At 41.5% G+C, this 13,223-nt stretch overlaps 1 protein-coding gene across 3 annotated transcripts in view; it reads right to left on the reverse strand.

Moving 5' to 3' along the window:
- Positions 1–68: 68 nt before the first annotated feature.
- Positions 69–13,223, reverse strand: part of ldb1b (LIM-domain binding 1b) — a 24,644-nt gene continuing 11,489 nt past the window's right edge. For 2 of the 3 annotated variants that reach the window (XM_079482929.1, XM_079482927.1), the window contains 10 exons: positions 9,524–9,626; positions 8,933–8,977; positions 8,398–8,473; positions 8,139–8,241; positions 7,667–7,839; positions 7,465–7,587; positions 5,450–5,533; positions 5,250–5,373; positions 5,020–5,168; positions 69–2,235 (listed from right to left, as the gene is read on the reverse strand). In XM_079482929.1, coding sequence (XP_079339055.1) covers positions 2,005–2,235; positions 5,020–5,168; positions 5,250–5,373; positions 5,450–5,533; positions 7,465–7,587; positions 7,667–7,839; positions 8,139–8,241; positions 8,398–8,473; positions 8,933–8,977; positions 9,524–9,543 — 1,128 coding nt within the window. In that variant the 5' untranslated portion in view covers positions 9,544–9,626 and the 3' untranslated portion in view covers positions 69–2,004. Of the gene's footprint in view, positions 2,236–5,019; positions 5,169–5,249; positions 5,374–5,449; positions 5,534–7,464; positions 7,588–7,666; positions 7,840–8,138; positions 8,242–8,397; positions 8,474–8,932; positions 8,978–9,523; positions 9,627–12,927 lie in introns of all 3 variants that reach the window. The other variant, XM_079482928.1, reaches the window with a different exon arrangement.

Consider the following 13,223-nt stretch of genomic DNA (forward strand, 5'->3'; position numbering starts at 1 on the left):
CACTTTACCTTTTACACATGAAAAAATATGAAATAAAACATCTGATGTATCAGATGTTTTGTAAAGCTGCGATAAAACAAGATATATTTTATTATTTATTTATTTTTTACAATATATTGTCATGATATATTGACGCTACTTATCTAACACATGTTAAAATGCTTCTATATACATAAAATACCTAGATAGAGATATTTCAGGAAGGGGTCCCTCACAAAAGGTTCATTAAAAAGTCAGAAATCCCTTAACCTTCGTGTTTCTCTGTATTTATCATTCACACAGTATTTATATATTTTACATCGTTACAGACGTTATCGCAGATATAATTAAAGCACAGCAATGTGTTATGTGTAGTAACAAAAAGTAGATTGAAACTATAAATTTGATCATCACAGAGAAACAGAAATCTTTAAAGTGAAAATTTCATATTTTATTGGTTCCATACATTAATTTAATCAAGGGCAGAAAGTAAGAGGAAAAGAACAAGGCTCTATCAAACAGGGGCATCTACAAGATCAAAGGAGGAAAGTCACCATTTTGTTTCAATTACAAGTGCAGAGCTTTAATTCATTCAAACTCATCCAGCAGAAGAAATAAAACAATAAAAGAAACCGAGTTAGACTTCAGCAGTATTGAGTGATGGAGAAATGGAACACATCCGGTTCTCCACAGCTGGTGTCTTCACAAACTAAACCAAAACGTCATGTGTGTGAGACAGAGAGAGAGAGAGAACGCAGAAACAAAACGTGTCAAACATTGAAAGCATCTTGTGGTAGAAAACGATTTGTGATTTAAACAAATGAACAGAGACTGTGCCCTTGATTTTATTCAATCAGTTATACACAAATTAAAATAATAATAATAACAACAGGGGGGGAAAGACGAGGTTCTTGTGTTTTATCTTTCCCGTTTTTACACATCATTAGCTCAGAATGGCTTTATGTGACTAAGGAGGAATACATCTCAATACAGTTTTACAGAACTCTGCTACTACCTTAAATATACAAGCACAAATACACAGTAATGAATCAAAAGCTCACACTAAATGACTCTCTTTAAAAAATAATACAAACCAATAGAATCTGAGGGTTGAATCTATAAGGAACTCGGCGGTCCCATTTCTCCTTGGTTTGCAGCTTTCAATGTCGGTAAAAAAACCTCAAGAAAAAAATGAAATAAAAACATTCTAGGGAAATAGAGGCTGGTATAAAACACGGATAAAATTCTTCAAAATGCGTTTAGAGTTGAAACGCTCTCCATGTGAACTTTAAAAGCAGAACCGATTCAGGCTATTAAACAACATTTGACCCGCTCACAGTTTCAAACATCCGTCAGAGGAAGACCTGAACCCACGCCAGATTCTTCAAACCCAAAATGAGTGAATCGCTGAGATCTGTCCAGAACCTGCCAACGTATTTCAATTGAAAATCTAAAGGAATAGTAAGAAAATAAAACCCATTCTGGGGACCGTCATCCCCAATTTTCACAAATGTATTGTTTTTTGAAAATAAAAACAAGTTTCTGTTTTCATGGAAGTAACCAGGGTTTAAAGTTCACTTAAAAAAACAATATTACAACAGTAATGAGAAGCATCATTAAGAGTAAGAAGAGGAGAGTAAAAGAGATTAGGCAATGAAATAATCTGGACGTGTTCATGGTTTTGTGTGATTCACCCGTTGGCATGTTTGACGTGTTGGCGCTTCCACAAGGGTTTCTTCATCCCGTCTTAACTTAATCATATGAACTATATCTACATGCTCCTCAGAGGACGTTCGACCCCATAAAACACCAACATGAAAACAGTGAGCGCTTGATTAAAAACTGTCCGCTGTCCTGTGTGTGTGTGTGTTCTGGCTCTAATCTCTGGTCCTCTGTGTTTATTTCCCGGTGACACAGGAAGACCAGCGCTGGGTGCCATTTTGCAGGTAGATGAACGAATCCTCTTCCCATCTGATGCATGACGCTCCCATTGGCCCTCCCCAGCCCCACCCCCGGCCCTGAGTCTCACTGAGATGCTTGTGAGGTGGGGTTGTCGTTCTTGCCTTCCTGGCTGGACGGAGGCTTGTTGTTCCAGGGACTGTTGGCACCCAGCGCAGGTGAGTTGTTAAAGCTGTCCTCATCGTCTATGCCGTTGGCTGCGTCAAACTGTGTGTTCTCCAGCCGCGTTATCAGCCGCTCGTCTTCGTCACCGAACTCCCCACCCATCAGAGTGGGTTCACCCACCACCATCACGTCCTGTAACGCAGTGATTGGACCGGTTACTCACAGACACGCCACTATAATGCAGTGATTGGACTGGTTACTCACAGACACACCACTGTACCGCAGTGATTTGATTGGTTACTCACAGACACACCACTGTAATGCAGTGATTGGACCGGTTACTCACAGACACACCACAGTAATGCAGTGATTTGATTGGTTACTCACAGACACACCACTGTAATGCAGTGATTGGACCGGTTACTCACAGACACACCACTGTAATGCAGTGATTGGACCGGTTACTCACAGACACAACACTGTAATGCAGTGATTGGACCGGTTACTCACAGACACACCACTGTAATGCAGTGATTTGATTGGTTACTCACAGACACACCACAGTAATGCAGTGATTGGACCGGTTACTCACAGACACGCCACTATAATGCAGTGATTGGACCGGTTACTCACAGACACACCACTGTAATGCAGTGATTGGACCGGTTACTCACAGACACACCACTGTAATGCAGTGATTTGACCGGTTACTCACAGACACACCACTGTAATGCAGTGATTGGACCGGTTACTCACAGACACGCCACTGTAATGCAGTGATTGGACCGGTTACTCACAGACACGCCACTATAATGCAGTGATTTGACCGGTTACTCACAGACACACCACTGTAATGCAGTGATTGGACCGGTTACTCACAGACACACCACTGTAATGCAGTGATTGGACCGGTTACTCACAGACACACCACTGTAATGCAGTGATTTGACCGGTTACTCACAGACACACCACTGTAATGCAGTGATTGGACCGGTTACTCACAGACACACCACTGTAATGCAGTGATTGGACCGGTTACTCACAGACACACCACTGTAATGCAGTGATTTGACCGGTTACTCACAGACACACCACTGTAATGCAGTGATTGGACCGGTTACTCACAGACACACCACTGTAATGCAGTGATTGGACCGGTTACTCACAGACACAACACTGTAATGCAGTGATTTGACCGGTTACTCACAGACACACCACTGTAATGCAGTGATTGGACCGGTTACTCACAGACACACCACTGTAATGCAGTGATTTGACCGGTTACTCACAGACACACCACTGTAATGCAGTGATTTGACCGGTTACTCACAGACACACCACTGTAATGCAGTGATTGGACCGGTTACTCACAGACACACCACTGTAATGCAGTGATTTGACCGGTTACTCACAGACACACCACTGTAATGCAGTGATTTGACCGGTTACTCACAGACACACCACTGTAATGCAGTGATTTGACCGGTTACTCACAGACACACCACTGTAATGCAGTGATTGGACCGGTTACTCACAGACACACCACTGTAATGCAGTGATTGGACCGGTTACTCACAGACACGCCACTGTAATGCAGTGATTGGACCGGTTACTCACAGACACGCCACTATAATGCAGTGATTGGACCGGTTACTCACAGACACACCACTGTAATGCAGTGATTGGACCGGTTACTCACAGACACACCACTGTAATGCAGTGATTGGACCGGTTACTCACAGACACACCACTGTAATGCAGTGATTGGACCGGTTACTCACAGACACGCCACTATAATGCAGTGATTGGACCGGTTACTCACAGACACACCACTGTAATGCAGTGATTGGACCGGTTACTCACAGACACACCACTGTAATGCAGTGATTGGACCGGTTACTCACAGACACACCACTGTAATGCAGTGATTGGACCGGTTACTCACAGACACGCCACTGTAATGCAGTGATTGGACCGGTTACTCACAGACACGCCACTATAATGCAGTGATTGGACCGGTTACTCACAGACACACCACTGTAATGCAGTGATTGGACCGGTTACTCACAGACACACCACTGTAATGCAGTGATTGGACCGGTTACTCACAGACACACCACTGTAATGCAGTGATTGGACCGGTTACTCACAGACACACCACTGTAATGCAGTGATTGGACCGGTTACTCACAGACACACCACTGTAATGCAGTGATTTGACCGGTTACTCACAGACACACCACTGTAATGCAGTGATTGGACCGGTTACTCACAGACACACCACTGTAATGCAGTGATTGGACCGGTTACTCACAGACACAACACTGTAATGCAGTGATTGGACCGGTTACTCACAGACACACCACTGTAATGCAGTGATTGGACCGGTTACTCACAGACACACCACTGTAATGCAGTGATTGGACCGGTTACTCACAGACACACCACTGTAATGCAGTGATTGGACCGGTTACTCACAGACACACCACTGTAATGCAGTGATTTGACCGGTTACTCACAGACACACCACTGTAATGCAGTGATTGGACCGGTTACTCACAGACACACCACTGTAATGCAGTGATTTGACCGGTTACTCACAGACACACCACTGTAATGCAGTGATTTGATTGGTTACTCACAGACACACCACTGTAATGCAGTGATTTGACCGGTTACTCACAGACACAACACTGTAATGCAGTGATTGGACCGGTTACTCACAGACACAACACTGTAATGCAGTGATTTGACCGGTTACTCACAGACACACCACTGTAATGCAGTGATTGGACCGGTTACTCACAGACACACCACTGTAATGCAGTGATTGGACCGGTTACTCACAGACACACCACTGTAATGCAGTGATTTGATTCAAGACAGTAACGCAGTGATTTGACTGGTTACTCCGACAGAAATGCAGTGATTTTACTGGTTACTCACTGTAACACAGTGATTTAATTGGTTACTCACAGGGACCTGACTGGACAGTGGGAAGCTGTTTGCAGGACTCTTCTTCTTGCTGTTGCTATTGTTGTTGGAGCCTCCGCCTGCGCTCATGGTGCTGCCGCCCGACATCTTGCGCTTCCGTCGCTTGCTTGGTGCCTGTCTGGCTGGTTCAGCTGCGGAGAGACGTATAACAAATTAGACACAACAGATGAACAGCAGGAACACAAGAGTATCACAAGAGCGGGATGTCTGACCGGGAGGAGCGACCATCCTCTGCCACTTCTGGAATAGACACGTCTTCAGACAATCTCTGGGACTCAGACTGTAGGTCTTGTGTCTGGACATCAGCTCCTGCATGGGCTCCAGGATAACACACAACTGACAGAACACACAGAGACGAAGAGAGTGAGGAATGAACACACTGTACAGAATAATCTGATGAATCAGAACTCACTCTGAGGTAGTTGAGGGTGGAGTTTGAGAGGCCGCATCTGGTGATGTTTTTAGACAGCTGGTCCAACATCTGTGGGTCCTGTGCCTGAGACACACATCATCACACACAATTATGAAGAATGATTTACAAGCAAAACAACATGAGATCTTTGAAATACAGTGTGGTAGACTCTCTGATGACAGGAATCATAGAATTCACATGTCAGCCGCATCAGAGTCAGAACTATTATAGTTTCCTTGTTTCTGCAGCGGTCTCACACTTGATATTTATTTATCAATAATCACATATGTATTATGTGTTACCATCATTGACTATGTTTACATGCTCATCAATCACCCGCAGTGTATGTAGATAGAAATATATACAATTCTAAGGTAATAAAAACAAAACGCTTATTGTGTAAGCTCTTTATACACCTCTGAAGACATAGATATGTATATTATATTGCATTTCTATCAATAGATCATCCCCAAAATTACACACTGGACCGTTAAATAACTTTCATGTAATGTTTAGTTTGAAAACATTTTAAATTAAATATAAAACAATACGTTTGAAAAATATTAATTATTAATAGTCTTTAAAAATGTATCAGGAACGAAATGTTTTAATTTTAGGTCAGATCTAACATGCGTTTCCTTTGTGCCAATTGCAGCACGCTCATAAATGACTGCTTGAAAGACGAGTTGTGGGAGTGTTTAGAAGGAGGAAAAGGGTAGTATTTACACAAACTATGTTATATCAAAGTGGCATAATAATAATCTCACTGAAGCCATGTGTAACCAAACTGTATTGGATTCTTATTGCTGCGATGCAGAAAACAGACGGATGCGCGGAATGCAGGCATAAAACAAAAAAAGTGTTGTGCCTATGCATTTTCTATAAATTTGCTAATATGGGCAGTATTACTATTAGCGGCTTCTACATTCACTCTGCACGAGATCAACTGCGTTTTGTAGCTTGTTCTGTACATTTTGTCCATTGCTTTCTATTCGCTTATTTGTTTACACACATTGTTTTGCTTTATTAATAATAAAACATGATATAATGTAGGTCTAATCTTGTTTGTTGATAGGCAATAGGCCTGCCCTAATTATTACTTGTAGGCTATTTTAACATAAGTAATGTGTTTAAATATGTTTAAACATAAGTAATGTTTTTTCATTCTACCAGACCAGCCAAAGCAAGCAAATCCTCAACACATCACTTCTTGCAGCCGCTTAACTGATCCAGTCAGGGTTGGCACATCAGCAATTGCAGAAATATTAATCATCATAACGTAAGGAAAGTGGAACACATATGCTACATTAAATATTGGATATGAACAGTTTGATCAATAGTCTTCGTTCTTTAGTCTTTAATATGTATAACATACACCCTATGCAACGTTTTTGCCTTCTGGGCCATTCTTAGTTTAAGACTAGTCGACTACATGGTAACAAAACTTCCGACTGTCAAATTAGCGCACATTCCTACGGTTACATGAAAGTTTGATCATTTGCTATAATACACATGACAAACGATGATCTCAGAAACAGAATGCAAGACACTGTTATGTGGACCTATCTTATGGTTATTTGGCGCCGTGATGAATATAGTGATACGATGGAAACATTTCTCCACAACGGTGGTGTACGCCGTCATCGCGCTGTATGACAGTAAGGAGCAGAGCTACTAACAGTGAGTTGTGCTAATGGTTAAACTTTAGACTGTCATGTTTACCATGAATTTGACCTTACGGTGCGTGACAGAAGTACATACGCACCTTGATCAGAGCAGCATAAATGCGATTTAAAAACCAGCGTACAGCCCCATATGTTACTTCTATTACGCTTACTGCGATTATGAGCTTTATCACACTATTGAAATCAAACGATTGCGTTTACATGAGGTAAAGTTTAATCGCAGTATTGCCATTGTCTATTATAATCTGAGGGTGCAGGTAAATGTTGTCATTGTTGTGATGGATTCATCTGGCACTTGTAACCGAAAGGTTTCTTGAGAGAGGAACTGACATGCATGGCCAGGATGCTGCGGGGGATGAGCTCTCTGTGCTGTCTGATGCTGAAGTGCCACGTCTTTATCCTCATCATATCATCAAACATGAACTCCAGATACAGACGGCCCTCCACACACACCTGAAGAGAGACCAGATGACAACATTACACACATGCTTAATGAACACCACTGACACTCTGACTCCATACAAATACACACCTGTGTGAACATGGGTTTGCCATTCTGTGTGACCATCGTACACTGATCACAGTCCAGAGACACAAAGTTGTTGTGAAAAGACTCTTTAGGGTGCTTGAGGATGTAGTACAGCTCAGTGGCTCCGCCCTCAAACACACTCCTGAAGTAACGTGGAATTAACGTCCGGCCAATCGCTGAACACAACAAAACATTCATCAGTAATGCATTAGCCTGAAAATCTAAAACAATTGACAAATCACTGAACAACAACCATCAATAGCATTGAATGTCATCATTACACGCCTTGTGCTGATTTCAATATTGTGTATCTGTAAATCATCAAGACCCGGTTTACAAACATGATCAGCTGATCTGGAAACATGAGGTCAGTGATATTCAACCACGTATGATCGGATGATCTGAGTGTGTCCGGCAAAAAACAACTGAGAATCTACACAAACATCACATGATGAATGTCACGTGTGATGCTCACTGTATCGTTTTGGACCGTCCTCCAGACAGAACGTGATGGTCAACATAGCGTCATCTTCAAAGAATTCAGTAGTGAAGGCATCCCACCACAGATTGTCACACTCCTGACAAAGAGAGAGAGAGAGAAATCAGTAGTCTGACATCAGACGCTTGGTTCTCTGCCAGCGGTACACAGCTCAGACTTATAAGAAGTGCTTTAAATTATTCACAATGTAAAGTGCTGTTAGTCAAGACTGAGAACACAGCGGCACAGGTCTCACCTCAGTCCAGTTCTGAAGTCTCTTATTGAGTTCAAATATCCTGTAGTCTGTCTGGTTTCCATACGGTGTGTGTCTCCTGAGAAAGACACACGTGTGTTTGTTCATCTGAATATTTATACTATTATAAATTCAATAGGAAAACAAGTGTCATCACATCCGATTAAGTCTTTTGTATGTACTTTTTTACATGTAGAGCCGTTTTACTCAAAATGCCTTTAAATTACAGACCAAATATGATCAAAATCCATGCCTGTGATGGGTAATCACATTATTACATATGAATCTAAAGAGTTTTTTGACAGTTTTTTTGACAGAAAATATAAAATAGCACAAAACGCCTAAAATGGAAATACCTAGATAGGCTAGCGGATTACCTTAAAAATCCATAGATATGATATATCATTAATAGTTAATGTTGTTAATCAACTATCTCCAACAAGCGGTTGAAACGAGATATCACGTAACATACGACATATACCCTATCTAGTGCTCTTTAAATATGAAAGCATTACATAATACTATTAAAACAACTCACCCAATTCCAGGCTCCAGGTATGTGGGGGGGTACATGGGCGTCGGGCTGGAAAGACAGAAAAACATCATGTAAACCCACATACAAACACACGCTTGAGTGCTGATGACATCATCAAACTGACTGTAACAGACACGGAGCCGTGCGTGTTGTTACACACAGGAAGAGAGTCATTTTCTTCTGTTTATCAGCACGTAGCAGTGCATCAGACACACTAAACACTGGAAGCCACACCCCCAACTTCCTGGGTGCTGTCCAATCATAGTGTGATGTGTGAAGCTATTGATTGACAGCTCCTGCTATCTGACGCAAACATTCCTTCTGACCAGCTGAAGTCTTTTAACCGTCTCCGTACATGAATGTGCAAAAATACATGTTTACAACATTCAAAGATGAGAGCGGTTCTGTTCGAGTTTAACTGGATTCACATTCATATTTTCACTCGAAGATGCTTTTATTCAAAGTCACATTTTATATGCGTGTTATTCAGGGACTGAACTCATGACCCATACACCACTAACACAATGATCTAGAGACTGAATCATTCAGTGATCTAAATGTGTTATGATAGCAAAATAACTGTTGATCACTGACCCCACGTCTCTGTCCAGCATCGTGCCGGGGTGGAAGGGGGGGAAAGCACTGCCGTTGGGGGGTTCCTTTGGGGAGTACAGCTTGAAGGACTTGGAGGAACAGCCTGAAAGAACAAACACAGAGAGACAGAGAGAGTCAGCAGTGACCTGTAAACACACGCGCAAGCACAAAATGTGCATCTCTATACCCACAGGTTCAGTAACATAACATCAAGTCAAAACTGCAGTAAAAGAACTTCACCTTGTTTTAGCGAAGACACAAAGTGCAGAATTAACGCTTATAAAATGAAGGCAACATCAATATTCACGTTTCTAAAGCCAACAACCCTCAGGGGGCTCAAAACCTGTATATGAGTCTCTTTTTATATAATAACGTAAATTAGTTATTTAACGTAAATGTAGGGTGGGGCGGGTGGTATAGTGAATATCACACTTTCGCAGTAAAACGGAGGACTGACACCCCACCCCCTCTATCCCGCCAATTAAACGCATCTATAGCATGATGCATTCAGCCACAATGAGGTCACGACCCCTGTTGTCGCGGGAACAGCTTCGCCTCATAATGACCATACGACGTGTCTCGCAGATAAATCTGCAAGCTGTCAACGTCACAGGCGTATCATAAAACTGGGGGATGTTACTCAAAACATGCTTTAAACTAGCAACAAATCCACAATCGTCAGAGAACATGACAAGCTACAACAATCCCAGAATTCTTCAGTCAAATCTCTCAATGTCTATCCTATGACTTGCTCACTTTTTTTCATGTCACCACAGAAAGGGTTAGAATTAAAGGAGTAGTTCACTTCCAGATTTGACCCCACTGCCTTTCCATAGTTGGAATAAAAATGACTATGAGAAGTGAACTACTCAGATCAATATCTTGATATGCCTTTATTTGTCAAGCAAGCGTATAATAAAGTTGGATGATGTACAGTCAGCAGGTCAGGGGTTTATGGACTTGTGTAATGACAGCTGATTGTACATTATACAGATATACTTCAACTGTGTAACTTGTATAGATGTGCATTGTATGTGTGTTTATCGGTTAAAGTAGTTTCCTACTATGGCAGTAAACGGGGGATGAGATCGGTTTGGTGACTGACATTGGTGTTCAGCAGAACAAGACGTTTATCCAGGACCAATTTTTTGGTGAACTATCACTTTAATTTTGTGTTTTTAATGCCATCTCTGAGCTGAGTGTGTCAACACAGCGCTAGAAAACATTCTCAACAAGTGCCGGATAGAGAAACCTGAGTGATTTAAAATCATACAGAGCACCGGCCTTCATTAAACATTCATAACACAGACTTTCAACCATTAAATATTCACCGGGGACGACACTGGACACAGGTTAGACCTGTTCATTGACGCAGTGAAACACAAAAATCCTCTTTGACTTTAATAATAATGACACAAGCGTCACGGTTCACAAACAACACTGATTCATAAACAGACAGAACTTCACTGTTTGTGCTATGGACACAATACACAGCTTTAAAGTTCTCTTTACATAACACACGTAAAGATGAGCATCCCATCTTAAGAGCGTCCCATTAGAAGACTGCTGCCTAATGACTTTAGAAATCAAATCAAACCAACCCAAACTTCCTCCTGTAAATTGCTTTGAAAACATCAGCAGCGCCCTCTCGACGTACACACATTACTTCAGCTCCGATGTGATGATAATCTAATTCGCTTTACAATGTGCCACATGATGAGAGTTGAGTGCGTATAGCAAGACAAGACATCAGTACAGCCGCCACACACAACATACACATTACACACATGAAGACAAGACCCACTCATGATGTGTGTGCATTTAATGCCTGAAATAAGCAGCTAATGGTGCATCACGTGCAGAAAGCGCTACAGGATGATCTGCTAATGACAGTTTTCACCACAAACACCACAGAGACGCTCTCAATGATGCTGATGGGCTTCCGGCAAATGGAAATTACAGACGAAATTAACAGGAAAACAACACTTGAAAGAGTCGATGCGTGTCCGATAGCTGCTGATACTGCAATACTTTACACGCCGTGTCAAACAATATAAAGAATTCAAACAACAACAACAATATTGAACCTGTCTGAGGATCTCTCAATGATTTCTTCTAGACAACAATGAATTAAACAGAATTTCTCCTGAGAAAAGAGACAAAGATGTGTTTGTCGTGAGAGTTTGAGAAGAGACGTCAACAACGTGTCACACGGTGTAGTGCTGCTGGATTATGACACAAATCATAATCACCATTATTTTGACCAAGATTGAGATCCAGATTATTTAACTCAATTACTCATTAACCTTTAAGACAACATAGAAAATTGAATAAAGTTTAAACTCTGAATTGAAGTGAAAAGTAAATGTAAAGAAACCATCACTGCTGAAAGGAAAGTGTGCGCTGTGGATTTATACCACAAGAAAAGAGAGGATCCGTGAGAATGCGGCACAATAATCGTTTACCTTCATTCATTTGTTTTTGTAATTGATGATAACGATTTAATTTCGATGAATTGCACAGAACTAACACTGAGCTCAGATTCGTCTCGTCTGCGATCAAAAGTCAATATTAGTGAAGATCTCAATATCAACTCAAACATTTCTCATCACATTGACTCAAATCCAGATGATTTCACCTCTCATTCATTTACACCTCCTTTATTACACTCATTTCATTCTCTTATATTATTCAAACCAATTTAAGTAGAAACATCTGAGACTTTGCTGAGCTCTGAAAGAGAAACATGTGAGCAAAACATCCTCTAAGATTAAACATCATATGTGAATTTCTGACATATGGTTTCAATAAGTCTAAGACGTCTATTAATAGAAATTTAACTTAAAGGTTCATTCAAAAAAGATCGCTAGTAAAACAATGAGCAAACTAACACGAAACATTCCTTCAAAAACGGGCATGTAAATATTGAATTACTGTCATATAAAACAGTTTTATCGTTCCGTATGATCTAAATGTAAATGTTTATTGTCAAATCAAAAGTTGTAATGGGAAAACAAAAACATAATGTGGACGTCCCAGCTCATATGAACACATCCGTGTTTACAATATAAAAACCTCACACATATTTACTAATAAAACGATTAACTGCCAGAACCGCGCCGACGGCCTGAATGAGATCAAAGCTGCGATGAAAAACACACGCGAGATATTTTAAACACGCAATGTTTCATATAAATAAAGGTGTTTCGCGAGGGCCCGAGGCTACATGGCTAATGCTAACAGCGCAATAAAAACACCGACATTAAGCGAGTAAATAAACAAGCAAACAACATCAATAACACATTGAAACACAACGTGCAGCAAACCAACAGTCTGCATGAATAAAACCATTCTGACCGTCAAGAACACGACAAAACATCCCCATAAACACCTCAGAGCTGTACCTGAAACACTGACGTGCCGGAGACTCGACTGACTCGCGCGGGTTTGATGTGAATCACGAGAATTGTGTGAAAATCTTCGCGGAAGCGACGATTAATCGCGTTAATGTGGTCGGTTTGAGTCGCGCGAGGCCTCGAGCTGAAGGTCCCGCGGCGCTCGTGCTCGATGAACCCGCCTCGAGAGTCTTTGTGCTCACGCGCTGAGCGAACAATAGACGCGCACGGGCCCGGTGACGCTCGCTCACTATCTCTCTTTGCTCTGCTCTTTCACCTCCCTTACACATCCTTCAGTCTCTCTC

The sequence above is a fragment of the Barbatula barbatula genome, assembly GCF_947034865.1.
Source record: "Barbatula barbatula genome assembly, chromosome: 20".
NCBI lineage: Eukaryota > Metazoa > Chordata > Actinopteri > Cypriniformes > Nemacheilidae > Barbatula > Barbatula barbatula.